Raw genomic sequence first — 12,752 nt, forward strand, 5'->3', positions numbered from 1 at the left:
CCAGCATGGAAAACCAGATATTAAACATTGATGACATAAACAATGAATAAAATCAAAGGATTAGGGACAATGCTGTACGCAATCAATCGCTAATCTAATGAAATCTCCTTTAAAGTTAAAGGAAAGAAAAGACTTGTTAGGCAAGGATGCTGGTGTGTAGTTGTGCTCAAAATTGAGCAACAGCCCTTATTTGTCAGATAATCATGCATCTTAATGGAAGAACAAAAAAGACATGAGGAAAAGGGAGTCTGGATCTCAGATTGTTAGGCCTCATAAACCTAACACAGGATGAAGTAGCGATAATAAGATGTATTTGCAGATCTATTCAATGAATGTCAGCAGAGAAGAAATTAACATAACATTATATGCTGTTTGTTGCTGCTGATATTGGTTAACAATTCAGAAGTTGTTCCATATTGTGTGTATGATAATAAAGAGAAAGCTAATTTTACCTGTATGTGGCCCCTTCTGGCAGTCCAGATGGCTCAGGTGGCAAAATAAACACAGTTCTTTCACTAGAAAACAAAACAAACATTAATTAGATTTATATTTACAGAGAAATTGATTTAGAAATTCAAATTACAGAAATTTTATCTTTAATGATGAGGTAATTTCACAACACATTTTATCAATGGTAATAAACTTACGTCCAGAAGTTAATAGCACAAATTGTCTTTGTGAGTGTGTGAAAGCAAGGAGGAGGAAGCAGTTGGTGACTGAGATGAGGTAATTAAGCAATATCATTTAAAAATCAACCTTAATCTTACCCATTGCTATGATGGTTAAGTTCTTCCTATTTCAGTTGGTTAAGTGAAAAAAAAAACATAACAGAAAAGAAAAGACTTTAACTATCAAAGACCCCAATATTGAAACCGACACAGAACACATACACTGATGATAAAATGGCAACTGTGATGTGAGGGCAACAATCATTTTTGAAGACAGTGTTCATAGAGATTACAAAAACAGAAATAAACTCAGCTGTTACGGTTCATTATTATTCACATTTTCATGGTGGCGAGCTGTTAGAAACGTCAGCACACTGGACAAAATTCTGCTAAGCATTTTGACTCATTAAGTTCTGAGTTCAAATTTTGCTGGGGTCAACTTTACCTTTCAGGGTTGATAAAATAAGTACCAGTCAAGTACTTCCCCCAACATTTCAGGCCTATTGTAAAAAGGACTTATTTACATTTTTCTTATTGGGAAAATGCTGAATATTTTATCAAAATTTAAATATCTACTGTCACCGTGGAAAAAAATTGTGTCTGTATACTATTTGTAATATTAAACAGTGATTTAAGGAAAAAGATGTGTAACTCTGTTTTCAATTAACTATCTGCAGCTAAGAAATTGCAGGTGTGGCTCAAAGCAATAAGGCATTTCATGGTGAAGCAAGAAGTCAGCAGTTGCACTGTCTGTGGTCAAAATAATTTAATCATCATCACTAATCCTTGGATTGGATGATTCAACAGGATCCAGCAGGCTGGAGGACTATGTTGTGCTCCAACCAGTGCTTTGGCATGATTTCTACAGCTGGATGCCCTTGGTATTTTTCATGTCACTAGCACTCATAAGGGTGCCATCCAACTCACAAGACCAGAAGAGCCCCTTAAATTGGATGGGCGATAATTCAATGCTAGGTGTTGAGATATTAAAGTATGTAGCAAGCAATGAAGATCACTGTAAAATTGACAAGCGATTTGTTGTCTTGTGTGGCAGAGTTCATCAACAACTCCCAGAGACAAAAAAAAGAAAAGGTACCTAAAATAAAGTTGTGACCTATCCACAGAATCCAAAAGATAAGTTCTTGCTAAGTATATCAATGTGAACCATGAAGAACAGACATTGTTTGATGAAGTTGAGTAATGAAATCAAGCAAAAAAGTGCAATGCAAGAATTTTGAAGTCTTTTGGAGTCACATATATCTGAAACACGCGAACACTTTGTTACCTAATTAAATTTTTTATGTTTATAGATCTCACTTCATTTTTTCGCATCAATTTTGACCAATCAAAATACACAATATGGAAAGTAAAAATTAAGTTTAAAATATCTCCATGATAATGAAACGAAAATAAGTAATCAAAAAATATTTTAGCTATTTTTCTGAATTTCAAAAAATAAACAAAACATTTCAAAACTACCTTTTATGACTGTCATCAAAGTCTATGAGTTGTGGCTCATCTTTTGTGTCTTCCACCTGTAAAGCAGAAATGAAATAGGACTGTTTTACTATTATTCAGGTTGGATTCTTAAAAAACCTAATACTGTTGGTAAGTCAGAGAGGTCTACAATATGGTATATATATATATATATATCACGGTACATATTGATATTGTAGTATATATTATTTCTATCAGGCAAAAATAACATTTTTGCCTGATAGCAAAAGAGAGCAGAGTGGCAAAATAAATTCTTTAGAGAATTTCTTCTTTTTTCTCAGTCGACTTTGCCTTTAAATTTAGTTCACCAGTAAAGCAAACTGGAGTAAGTATAGTTATGTACTTTATCCAGTGGGGTAGGTAGAGTAATAGAATGGCTGGAGGCAGGCAGAGTAAGATTTAAACTCATATCTCTGTGTTCAAGAAAAGATTTGAAAAAGTGCATTAGCTGAGGGCACTTTGTCACTGAATTTAGAATAAAGTGATAAAAACACAGAACAGGAAGTTAGAAGTCAGGGTGGTTATGTACCAGGGAACAAATTTTTAACACTTGATAGCAGATTCAACAGGTATAGGCATGCCTGTGTGATTAAAAAATGTGCTTCCCAATCATGCAGTCTTGGGTTCAGTCCTACGGTGCAGCACCTTGGGCAAATGTCTTCTACCATATCCCTGGGTCAACCAATGCCTTGAAAGGGAATTTGATAGACAGAAACTGTATAAAGCCTGTCATGTGTGTGTGAATGTTCACATTATTCAATCATTGAGCTATAGCAACAGTTGTCTGTTGTCCATACCAACACATTGCCTGGTAGCTCAGCATATTTGAAAATGAGGAATGGAAATTCTCTTCCTTGAAAAATAGTTAAGGGGTAAAACAATAAGCATTAATTTAAAATGCTGAAATGGGAAAAGAGAAATAATTCAAATAAATGAGCAACCCAAATGAACACGGAAATAACATAACATTGTTACCTTTTCAGTACATTCATCAAAAAAAGCTAAGCTGACATCCTTATCAGATACAAAGGAACGTTCTTCTATAAATCGGATGAAAGTTTGTGTTTTAATTAGTAAGGAGAAGAACTTCAAGTATGCTTTGTCACGACTCTTCAAAAATCCTGCAAAGGAGAATGAAAATGGTTATTTAGGAACATTCTTTGTTAGAGATAATAATAAAGCAATCATTTAGATCAAATTAAAAGTTATTTGTCTGAATATAAAATTGTTATTGCAGAACAGATCCATATCCTGGATATAACCAACTGAATATTTGGGGAGAGCAAACAGGTCTTGCAATCATGTCTTAGTTATTGGTAATGCTGTATACAATCATTTATGCAGAGTTTGGCAGTGTGATTTTAATAGCGACAGTCAAGGAATATAGCAACGTTGCATCTCTTTTAATAAACGACATAAATGAGCAAGGACTCAAGTGGTGCGAGAGAGCATCAAATCTTTGAGATTTACAGGAACTGGTTGACAACCCGGCATGAAGATTTTCATTAATGGAGCTAATATTATACATTACTGTACACATTCAGCAAAGTATTAATGAGAGATATTTACCTTGCATATCAAACAACGAAGCGGCTTTTGTAGTGCTGGCTGTAGGCTCCCACATTATTGGTTGCAGAAAAGTCTTGTAGCCTTTCATCAAGCAAGCCATAAAACGTAAAAAGGCCTCCTGTATTTGAAGTTCTATCATTGTCTAAAACATAAAAAATGTCAAAAGTAAATAAAATCTGGTTTAGAAATTAACAATAATCCACTGATATACTGCATTGTTTAAAACATGTAGTTAAGATAAAAACTCATTTAAATACTTTTAGTATTTTTTTTGTTTCTTGTTTAAAAACTAAACCCCTCTCTCACACCAATTCAAAAAGATATCTCATGAGCTACTAATAATGATGGTGATTAAAATACAGTAAGGCATGCAAAATAAAGAAAATATTTATAAAAGAATCTACTTTGGATAGGATGAATTTTCTCTAAGAATATACGTTCAATCTTGATGGAAAATTATCTTGGAGTTGCATGACTGATACCAGAAGTATCACAACTTCAACTTGTCTAAGTCTCAAGTTTTGATATACTCAAAGACACAAGTTCTCAGGCTACATACAGTCTATGTTCACCTGATTTATAATCTGTTAATAAAAATTTGTCAGTAACTATGTGACAATATTTGCATAATCAACCATTGTTCATTTAGTATCCTAGTATAAATTGGATGGTGGGGACTTATTTGAGGTAGGATTTCACAGCTGAATGCTTGTCCTGGTACCAACTTATATCTGTGTTTCAAATAAGGTTTTAAAAAAAAATTTTTTTTACTTCTTATAGGTCTTCAAAAGTGCAGAGAAATGCCAAATAAGGAAGGTAAACATCATATTACTGCTTTGCCCCGGTGTGACAATCAAAGCCACGGAAAATCAATATTTATCCATATTTGTGCACACACAGATATACACAAAAGACCTCCTTGTGTTCTCCTCCCTCAAAAGACATTGGTCAGTGTAGGGCTGGAGCAGAAGGCACTTGCCTGTGTGTTGTACAATTCTATATAAAAATGTATACGATTTTAATTCATTGCATGATTTTAGGACTGGATATAATTGTAAATAAGATGAGGTTGCAAGTGAACTTGATTGCTTTTATGAGTCCTTACTTCTTTTTGTTTAACCTTGAAATCATAATCAATTGGTGCCAGTTCAAGAGAGACTTCATCTGGTGTTGGTGTTGTGGATGTATGCGCTGACAACTGGTTAAATATTTTGTGGAGTGTATCCTGAAGAACTCGAGCAGGCTTCTACAAGAACAATAAATATTAAATGCAAATAATCTCTTTGTAAAAATCTTAACTTCTAAGAAAATTAGTTTCCAGTAGATTGTTATGACATTATCAGATTTTACTTTTGAATTCTCTTTGGAAAATTGCAGCAAAAGTATTGCTGAATTAGATTTACAAATTTGAATACAATTAGTATATTTTGTACGCATTGGTAATTGTCATGATTCTTCATGGCATTTAATTGAAAAAAGCCTTTTCTTTTTTGTAATTGTGGTACAAGTTGCAATCATTAGATGGACTAAAAAGTTGTTTTTGCTTTGTTTAACAAGCAATAGCCGTACTCATTCCATCATACATTTTATACACACATATGTCTCTGAAGCTAGTGCTTAGCTCTTTCTGCAACATGAAAATGATCAGAGAGAAAATTTCCTTTAAATAAGATGCCATGTTATTCTTGTTCCAGAAATTTTTTTTATTTCTGTGCTCCAGCTGGGTAAACTGAGAGAAAGAAAATACTGGAGCAGAATATCTTTATGTATCCCAAAAATTAGCAAAAGAATTTATTCCTTCAGTTTGCCATTTTTTTCTTTCCACAACAACAGTAGCCTCTCAGACAAGCCACAAAATTTAATCTCTCCCCAGCTTCAAGAAAAGCTGTTAATATTAGCTGATCAGTTACTTTCAATTAGCATCAACCCTATAACTTGTGTTAGAAATATGGAAAATGAAATAAATAAATCTATATACCTTAGGTAATAATTTGGAATTTATAACCTTTTTATCATCACTGAAAAAGTTTAAAAAAAAGAAAAGAAAAAGAAGCAATTACAATGTGGAAGACACAGATTAGCCATTAAAAAACACACAAAAACTTAACTACATTGAAATACTTATAATTTGGAGTCAAAATTTTTATTGTTCTGACGGTAACTAACTATGACGTAGTTCCACAGCAACTTCAGATCATTTGCCAGACAGATACATATCTCCGAAATAAAAATATATTTTAATGAGAACATAAAGAATATTTTACATCTGATGAATTTTATTTTTTGGTTCCTTTTATATTTCTTAATTTAAATCATGAAATGCACATAAAAAGGCAGCTGGTTGTTGACATTTGAAGGGAAAAAATAATACAAATACTAATTAATTATAAATGAAAACAACGAGGTGAACTTACAACCAAATTGTATTGGTGTCCAAATCCACACAAACTACATCAGGTGGGGGAGAATACAGATCAAAATACCTGGAATCAATACCTAGTTGATATGAAAATAAAATAAATAACAATCAAATCAAAATACACACCATTTTACAGACATACATATGTACACAAATAAATTAAGTGAGAATCTCTTATAACCTTTTGAGTTATTTAATCACTCAGCATTAAGAAAAAGAGAGTCCCATGAATTATGCTTTTATTTATTTCAGTCAGCCTGTGGCCATGCTGGGGCATCACCTCAAAGAAGTTTTAGCTAAATGAATTGACCCCTGTATTTTTAAGTCTGGTACTTATTCTATTGGTCTCTTTTGCCGAACTGCTAAGTTACAGGGGTGTAAACACACGAACACTGGTGGTCAAGTGGTGGTGATGGACAGACACACACATACATATAAAGGGCTTCTTTCAGTTTCCTTCTACCAAATCCAGATTGGCTGAGGTTATAATAGAACACACTTGCTGAAGGTACCACACAGTGGGACTGAACTTGAAACCATGTGGTTGGGAAGCAAACTTCTTACCACAGCCATGCCTGGGAAATAAATTAGCACAGCTGTTCTTCCTTTGAGCTATTCATTAGAGCCAGAATCACAAAATAAGTGAAATAACCTCAAATGAAAATCAAGCACACATGATCAAAAATAAGCTGAATAGATGATATCGGTTTTATTGGTTCTTATACAATGTAACATTCTGAAGAAATATGTTAAGTTCTTTAGAAAACCAATAATTTGTTTGTAATTTCAATGTTTATATAGAATTTAGCATACTGATATCTATTTAGTGGACTTTGATCAACTTGGGGTTATAGTAGAAGACACTTGCTCTAGGTACCATGCACTGAGATAGAACTCAAGACCACATGACTAGGAAGCAAACTTCTTAACCACATAGCCATGTCTATATCATACACACACACACACACACACTCTCAGTAGCTGAGAAATTAGGTATTCATGAAGAATATGTAATTTTTCTGGCATTCCCATTACCTTTTAGCAATAAACCAAAATGTAACTTTTATGACAAAATGTTCTATAATATCTAGAAATGAATTCTGAGGAGAAAGATTAAAAAAAAACCAACAAAAAAGCTTGATCTAAATTGCAAAAAAAAAATAAATAAGAAGAACCCAGACTTACCAACAATAAATGGACAAGGGGCACTTAATACTCCGGACAATCCAAGAGGACACAAAGGTATATAAGGACATTGCCAGTGAAGAGGAAATATCATCTATAATAGAGATTAAACAAAATAATAATATTAATAAAAGATTGTGGATGATGCAGTATGATATGATGTGGAGTTCTAGAGAGGTGTGCAGAGAATGAGATAACAAAGACACAAACACTCAAGAAAATTTTCCCCAAAATGGGGAGACCTCCAAGGATGAAAGGCAAAGTGACGCCAGTAGGATTAATAATGGTTTCTAATTTTGGGACAAGGCCATCGACTTTTAATGGCCTGGGGGCTATCAATTACATCAACCTCAGTGTCGGTGCTGGTGCCATGTAAAAAGCATCAAGTACACACTGTAAAGTAGTTGGCATCAAGAAGGGCATCCAGCTGCAGAAACCAAGCCCAAACAGGCTACGGAACCTGGTGCAGCCTGTGGTCTTGCCAGTTCCTGTCAAGCTGTCCAACCCATGCCAGTATGGAAAATGAACATTAGACGATGATGATACTTGGCTAACATCCCAATACAATATTTTGCCTACATAGTCATATCTACATTTATTATTATACAAGCTGCATTGTGGCAAAAATGGTATGGCCCCAGATTAAATACCTTGGAGGATTTGTTTCTAAATATTCTGCATTTACATACCTATTTCTTTATGACCCACAAGGGGCTAAACACAGAGGGGACAAACAAGGACAGACATAGGTATTAAGTCGATTACATCGACCCCAGTGCGTAACTGGTACTTAATTTATCGACCCCAAAAGGAGGAAAGGCAAAGTCGACCTTGGCGGAATTCGAACTCACAACGTAATGCAGACGAAATACCGCTAAGCATTTCGCCCGGCATGCTAATGTTTCTGCCAGCTTGCTGCCTTTACATACCACTGAGGTTTACTTCACTTTGCATCTTTCCAAAAACTTATTAGGTACTTGTCAAGGGTGGTGGTGGCGGTGAAGTGTGATTAAATGAGGGTTGATTAACTCAACAATACTCATCACTTCAACCAAATATTTAAAACAAAGCAGCAAGTTACACTGGACATGGTGTGATAAAAAAAATATTAACAACTATTTCTTTCTTTGTTTTTGCTTTTAGTTACATACCGTAGTCACTGCTTCCGCCACTCCTGTCAAAACTGCTGGACGTAGAGAGTGGATGAGGATCTTTTGCTCAAGGAGAACATGCAATAGAATGGTCATACAATTCTCAGGACCGAGGTCTTTTAGCAGTGTAATAAACGAGGCTCCACTAATAAAGACAAGAAAATTAAACCAAATTATGAGTGCAACAAAGTATGAAAAGTCAAACACAGTAATTTATATTTTCATTTTTTTTTCACAATTTAAAAATTGATATTTAAAAACAGTTATCAAAGTAAATGAGTTTCAGTAATTAAATAAAGCAAAAAGTTTAATTACCACAATCTGTTATTGAAGTAATTGTAACAAATGGTAAGTTACTTTACAAAAAATTTTTTTTTTTACTGAAATTAAAAGGGGAAGGGCTGTGACCTTGATCTACTGTCAGGCGTCTGAAACTGGAAGGCAGAAGGAAGGAAATTGTCTTTAGAATTGATTCAGATGCTTGCAACAGAGTGAAGGGTGATTAGCAAGTCTACTCCATCCCCACCAAATGCAATATACTTTAATAAATGTACTTAATATTCACAAAATAAAACCCTTTGTTTATATCGACATAGTTTTTCTAAGTAGTCGGAGTTAGGAAGGACGTCTAGCTGTAGAAAGTATGCTAAACATGAAATGTGAGCAAGATGCTGTCCTCTGACCCAGCAAGAAAAGTAGAAACTCTGAATAAAGACCAACACAGACTGTGATGACGGATGTATAATGATGGTGATGATGATCTAAATATGTAAATATTTGCAAGTTTAATTAAACTTTGAATTCAATAAGATTAATTAGGAAAGCTTAAAATCTCTATGTTCAACAAACTCACATGTTGACACATATTTATATGGCAGGAGAGTTGCTAATTTCTTACATTTGCTATTCTCAAGTGTATTGGTGATTAATGAATAAAGGAATTGAGAATATGTCAGTAAATTTAATTTATTAAGAAGTTACCTTCATTCAAGTATAGTTTTAATTCCCTTCACTCACATTCATTAACACCCTTGAGAAAAAACAAATATTACAAATTGTCAACATTCCTGCCATACAAATCCAAGGAAGCATGCTTACGTAACAAATTATGTGTGTGTGTGTGTGTGTGTGTGTGTGTGCATGCCTAATGGACGAATGGTTAAGAAGTTCACTTCACAAGCACAAGGTCCCAGGTTCAATGCTACTGCACAGCATTTTAAACAAATGTTTTTTACAACAATGTCAAGAAAAAACATCTCATGATTGTGAGGAATATGGTAAACATACCTTTGAGGTAAAGGTGAGTCTTCTGGCATTGATAGAGAGAGGGCTTCATGGTTTAACTGAAACAACAAAAGCATTTAATATTATAACAAATTAGAGTATTTAATATTATATCAAATTGTATTTAATATTATAACAAATTAGAAATAGGATTTAATATTATAGCAAATTGATATGATGATGAGAATCATCAGGATTAGTTTAACCCTTTCGTTACCAACCCAGCTGAAACCGGTTCTGGTTCTGAGTACAAATGTCTTGTTTTCATAAGTTTTGAATTAAAATCTTCCACCAAACTTTAGTCACAATTTATGTTCCTAACACTAGCTTAATGATAATTAAGTTATTTTACTAAATTCTCTGTTGTATTTAAAGTAATTGAACGAAACACAGAACATCTCAAAATAAATACAGTAACGAAAGGGTTAAGAGGTTGTTCAGGAGTATTTTACTTCATTAGACCAATCAACAAACCAATCAGAAATTACAGTGTTGCATGTTTAAATGATGCTCTCATACGAAAACCTGGTATCTTGTCCCTCATGAGTTCAAATCTCCTCCACAATAAATAGCATTTCATCTAAGAACTATACTGCCAATGTAAACAATGTCAAGTATCAGTAAGAAATGATTTAAATGAGTAACTAGGTATACTAGCATAAAGACTGGGTGGTCATAGCCGAAAAACTTTTTATTAGAGGACTGCTTGAAAAAGGTTGACTTGGGGCTAGAAAACAACAGCAACTTAGGTACAAGAATATATAGTCTTGCTCTAAAATAATATTATGGTAACCGATAGATAATAGATAGGTTTGGCAACCAAATGAGTGAGATTTCAACCTAGTTAGGTCACATTTAACTGTGATACAGCTAAGACACTTCCTCGTTTGTGCTTGTGCTATGTAAAAAAACACAAAGTCCACTCTGATGAGTGTTTGGTGTTAGGAAGGGCATCCAGCTGTAAAAATCCTGCCAAAACAGTGACAGAAGACTGGTGCAGGCTTCTGCCTAACCAGCTCTTGTGAAATCGTCCCAGCCATACTAGCATGGAAGGCAGATGTTAAATAATGATGATGACACACTCACACATCTTTTACATATGTAAGGTCAATATGTGTTGTCTTTTTTTTGAGGCATTATAATCTCAGATTTATTTTAGATAGCACAATGTTTTACAGAATTATGGTGAATGTTCTATATGTTCAACAATTTTCCTCATACCCTAATTGCTAGTCCACATTATCAGTGAATATAGTCTGACATATGGTCAGTATCTGGAAAAGCATGCCTGATTCTAACAGCATCAAAATTAAATGACTGAAATAAACAAACCTTTGGTTGTTAGACCTTGATGCTGTCTTTAGGAATTATAACCCAAATTATTTTAAATAAGATGAAAATATTTTTTACACACAATTCACATAATGGCAGTGCACTATGTAATTTTTCATTCAAGTGAGTAGCTTTTCCTATCAAGTTCCAATCAAACTAGACCACACTATTTTGAAGAAGAGTGTAATACATAGTACAAGAGAGTTCTGAATCCACTGTTTGATAGGATAGTCATGATTGGAACACTCTGATCTTAGCTCTGATTAAATAGATTTTTGATTGTTTAATTCAAGGGAACAACTCTTCAAAACTTGGCCTTGCATTTAACCCTTTTAGCATTTGATGATGTAATTGTTTATTTTTAGAATGACTTTGTAGGGTAGGTGTGAGAGGCCATATCAGGTCAGTTTGAACATAAAACAGGTAATATAATTTAATCCATATATGACAGACAACAAAAATAATCAAGAGAAGTGTGTAGAAAGAAGGAGCTATAATTAAAGAAAAAGATCTACTAAAATATAAACAGAAACAAAAGAACCAGTCAGAGAAGAATTACCTGTACAAGAATTCTTGGCCTTTGTGGAGATGGATAAGGAACATCAAACATGAAATGAGAAATATGCCTGAAATAATAAAACAAAAGCATTATTATTATCACCAATATTATTTGAAGTATTCTAGAAATATGAATAGATTATACCAAATTGAAAACTTACAATTTCAAAATTTACATGGGAAGATTTTTTTGAGAGAAAGAGAAAGGAACATTATTTTGTCTTAATCTTATAATCTCTTCTATGATACTGTTGTCAATTAAGCAGAGGAAAGAGTGGATTCAAGAAACCACTTTTTTAGTTGTTGAGTCCTAAATAAACTCTAATCTCACAGACTTATGATGAAAGGCATTCTATTCTACATATAAGTAGGACATTATCAATTGTGTCCTGGCTTTTCTCTAAGGTGGTAGATGGTAATTTGATGCAAGTTGAGCCACCACACAGAGGATCCATCTTAACCTTGTCCTCCTCTGCAGTGGTAATACTATTAAGCATTGAACTCTGGTTTGAATCTTCCATTTGATGAGATTTATCTGATATGAGAGAAAGTGTATTCGGCAATGAAACAAGTAAGAAATCATTAGGAAGTAACTTGAAATGCCTAAAATTTATTCCGACTTCTGGATTGGTTTAAAATCTGTCAGTATTGTATATAATAATCGTTTCTACTATAGGAACAAGGCCAAAAATATTGGGGGAGGGAGGCCTCATTGGTTACACTGATCTCAGTGCTCAACTAGTACTTTACATTATGTTGACCCTGAAAGGATGAAAGGCACAGCTGACCTTGGTGGTATTTGAACTCAGAATGTAACGACGGATGAAATGTTGCTAAGTATTTTTGTCTGATGTGCTAAGAATACCTTACTTGAAAAGCATAAAAGCACACTCAGCCATATTGAAGGCATGGAACACTGCCTTACAAATCCTTGTCCAACTGATGCCAGCATAGAAAAACAAGATGTAGAAGATTAATGACAACGATGACAAATGTAGGAGGAACATTTTATGTGCTGTCAGGATTTTCCACTTTTCCATTGATATTTGTTTCCCTATGTTTATTTGGCTAGGTGGGAGACTTTCATGT

At 33.9% G+C, this 12,752-nt stretch overlaps 1 protein-coding gene across 5 annotated transcripts in view; it reads right to left on the minus strand.

The window, feature by feature from the left end:
• Positions 1-12,752, minus strand: part of LOC115218018 (C-myc promoter-binding protein) — a 167,549-nt gene that overhangs the window by 28,175 nt on the left and 126,622 nt on the right. For all 5 annotated transcript variants that reach the window (XM_029787767.2, XM_029787765.2, XM_036507871.1 and 2 more), the window contains 11 exons: positions 11,665-11,731; positions 9,777-9,832; positions 8,490-8,634; positions 7,339-7,432; positions 6,149-6,230; positions 5,713-5,752; positions 4,840-4,980; positions 3,735-3,876; positions 3,141-3,286; positions 2,148-2,203; positions 453-515 (listed from right to left, as the gene is read on the minus strand). In XM_029787767.2, coding sequence (XP_029643627.1) covers positions 453-515; positions 2,148-2,203; positions 3,141-3,286; positions 3,735-3,876; positions 4,840-4,980; positions 5,713-5,752; positions 6,149-6,230; positions 7,339-7,432; positions 8,490-8,634; positions 9,777-9,832; positions 11,665-11,731 — 1,032 coding nt within the window. The remainder of the gene's footprint in view (positions 1-452; positions 516-2,147; positions 2,204-3,140; positions 3,287-3,734; positions 3,877-4,839; positions 4,981-5,712; positions 5,753-6,148; positions 6,231-7,338; positions 7,433-8,489; positions 8,635-9,776; positions 9,833-11,664; positions 11,732-12,752) is intronic.

This window comes from Octopus sinensis, linkage group LG12 (assembly GCF_006345805.1).
Source record: "Octopus sinensis linkage group LG12, ASM634580v1, whole genome shotgun sequence".
Taxonomy (NCBI): Eukaryota; Metazoa; Mollusca; class Cephalopoda; order Octopoda; family Octopodidae; genus Octopus; species Octopus sinensis.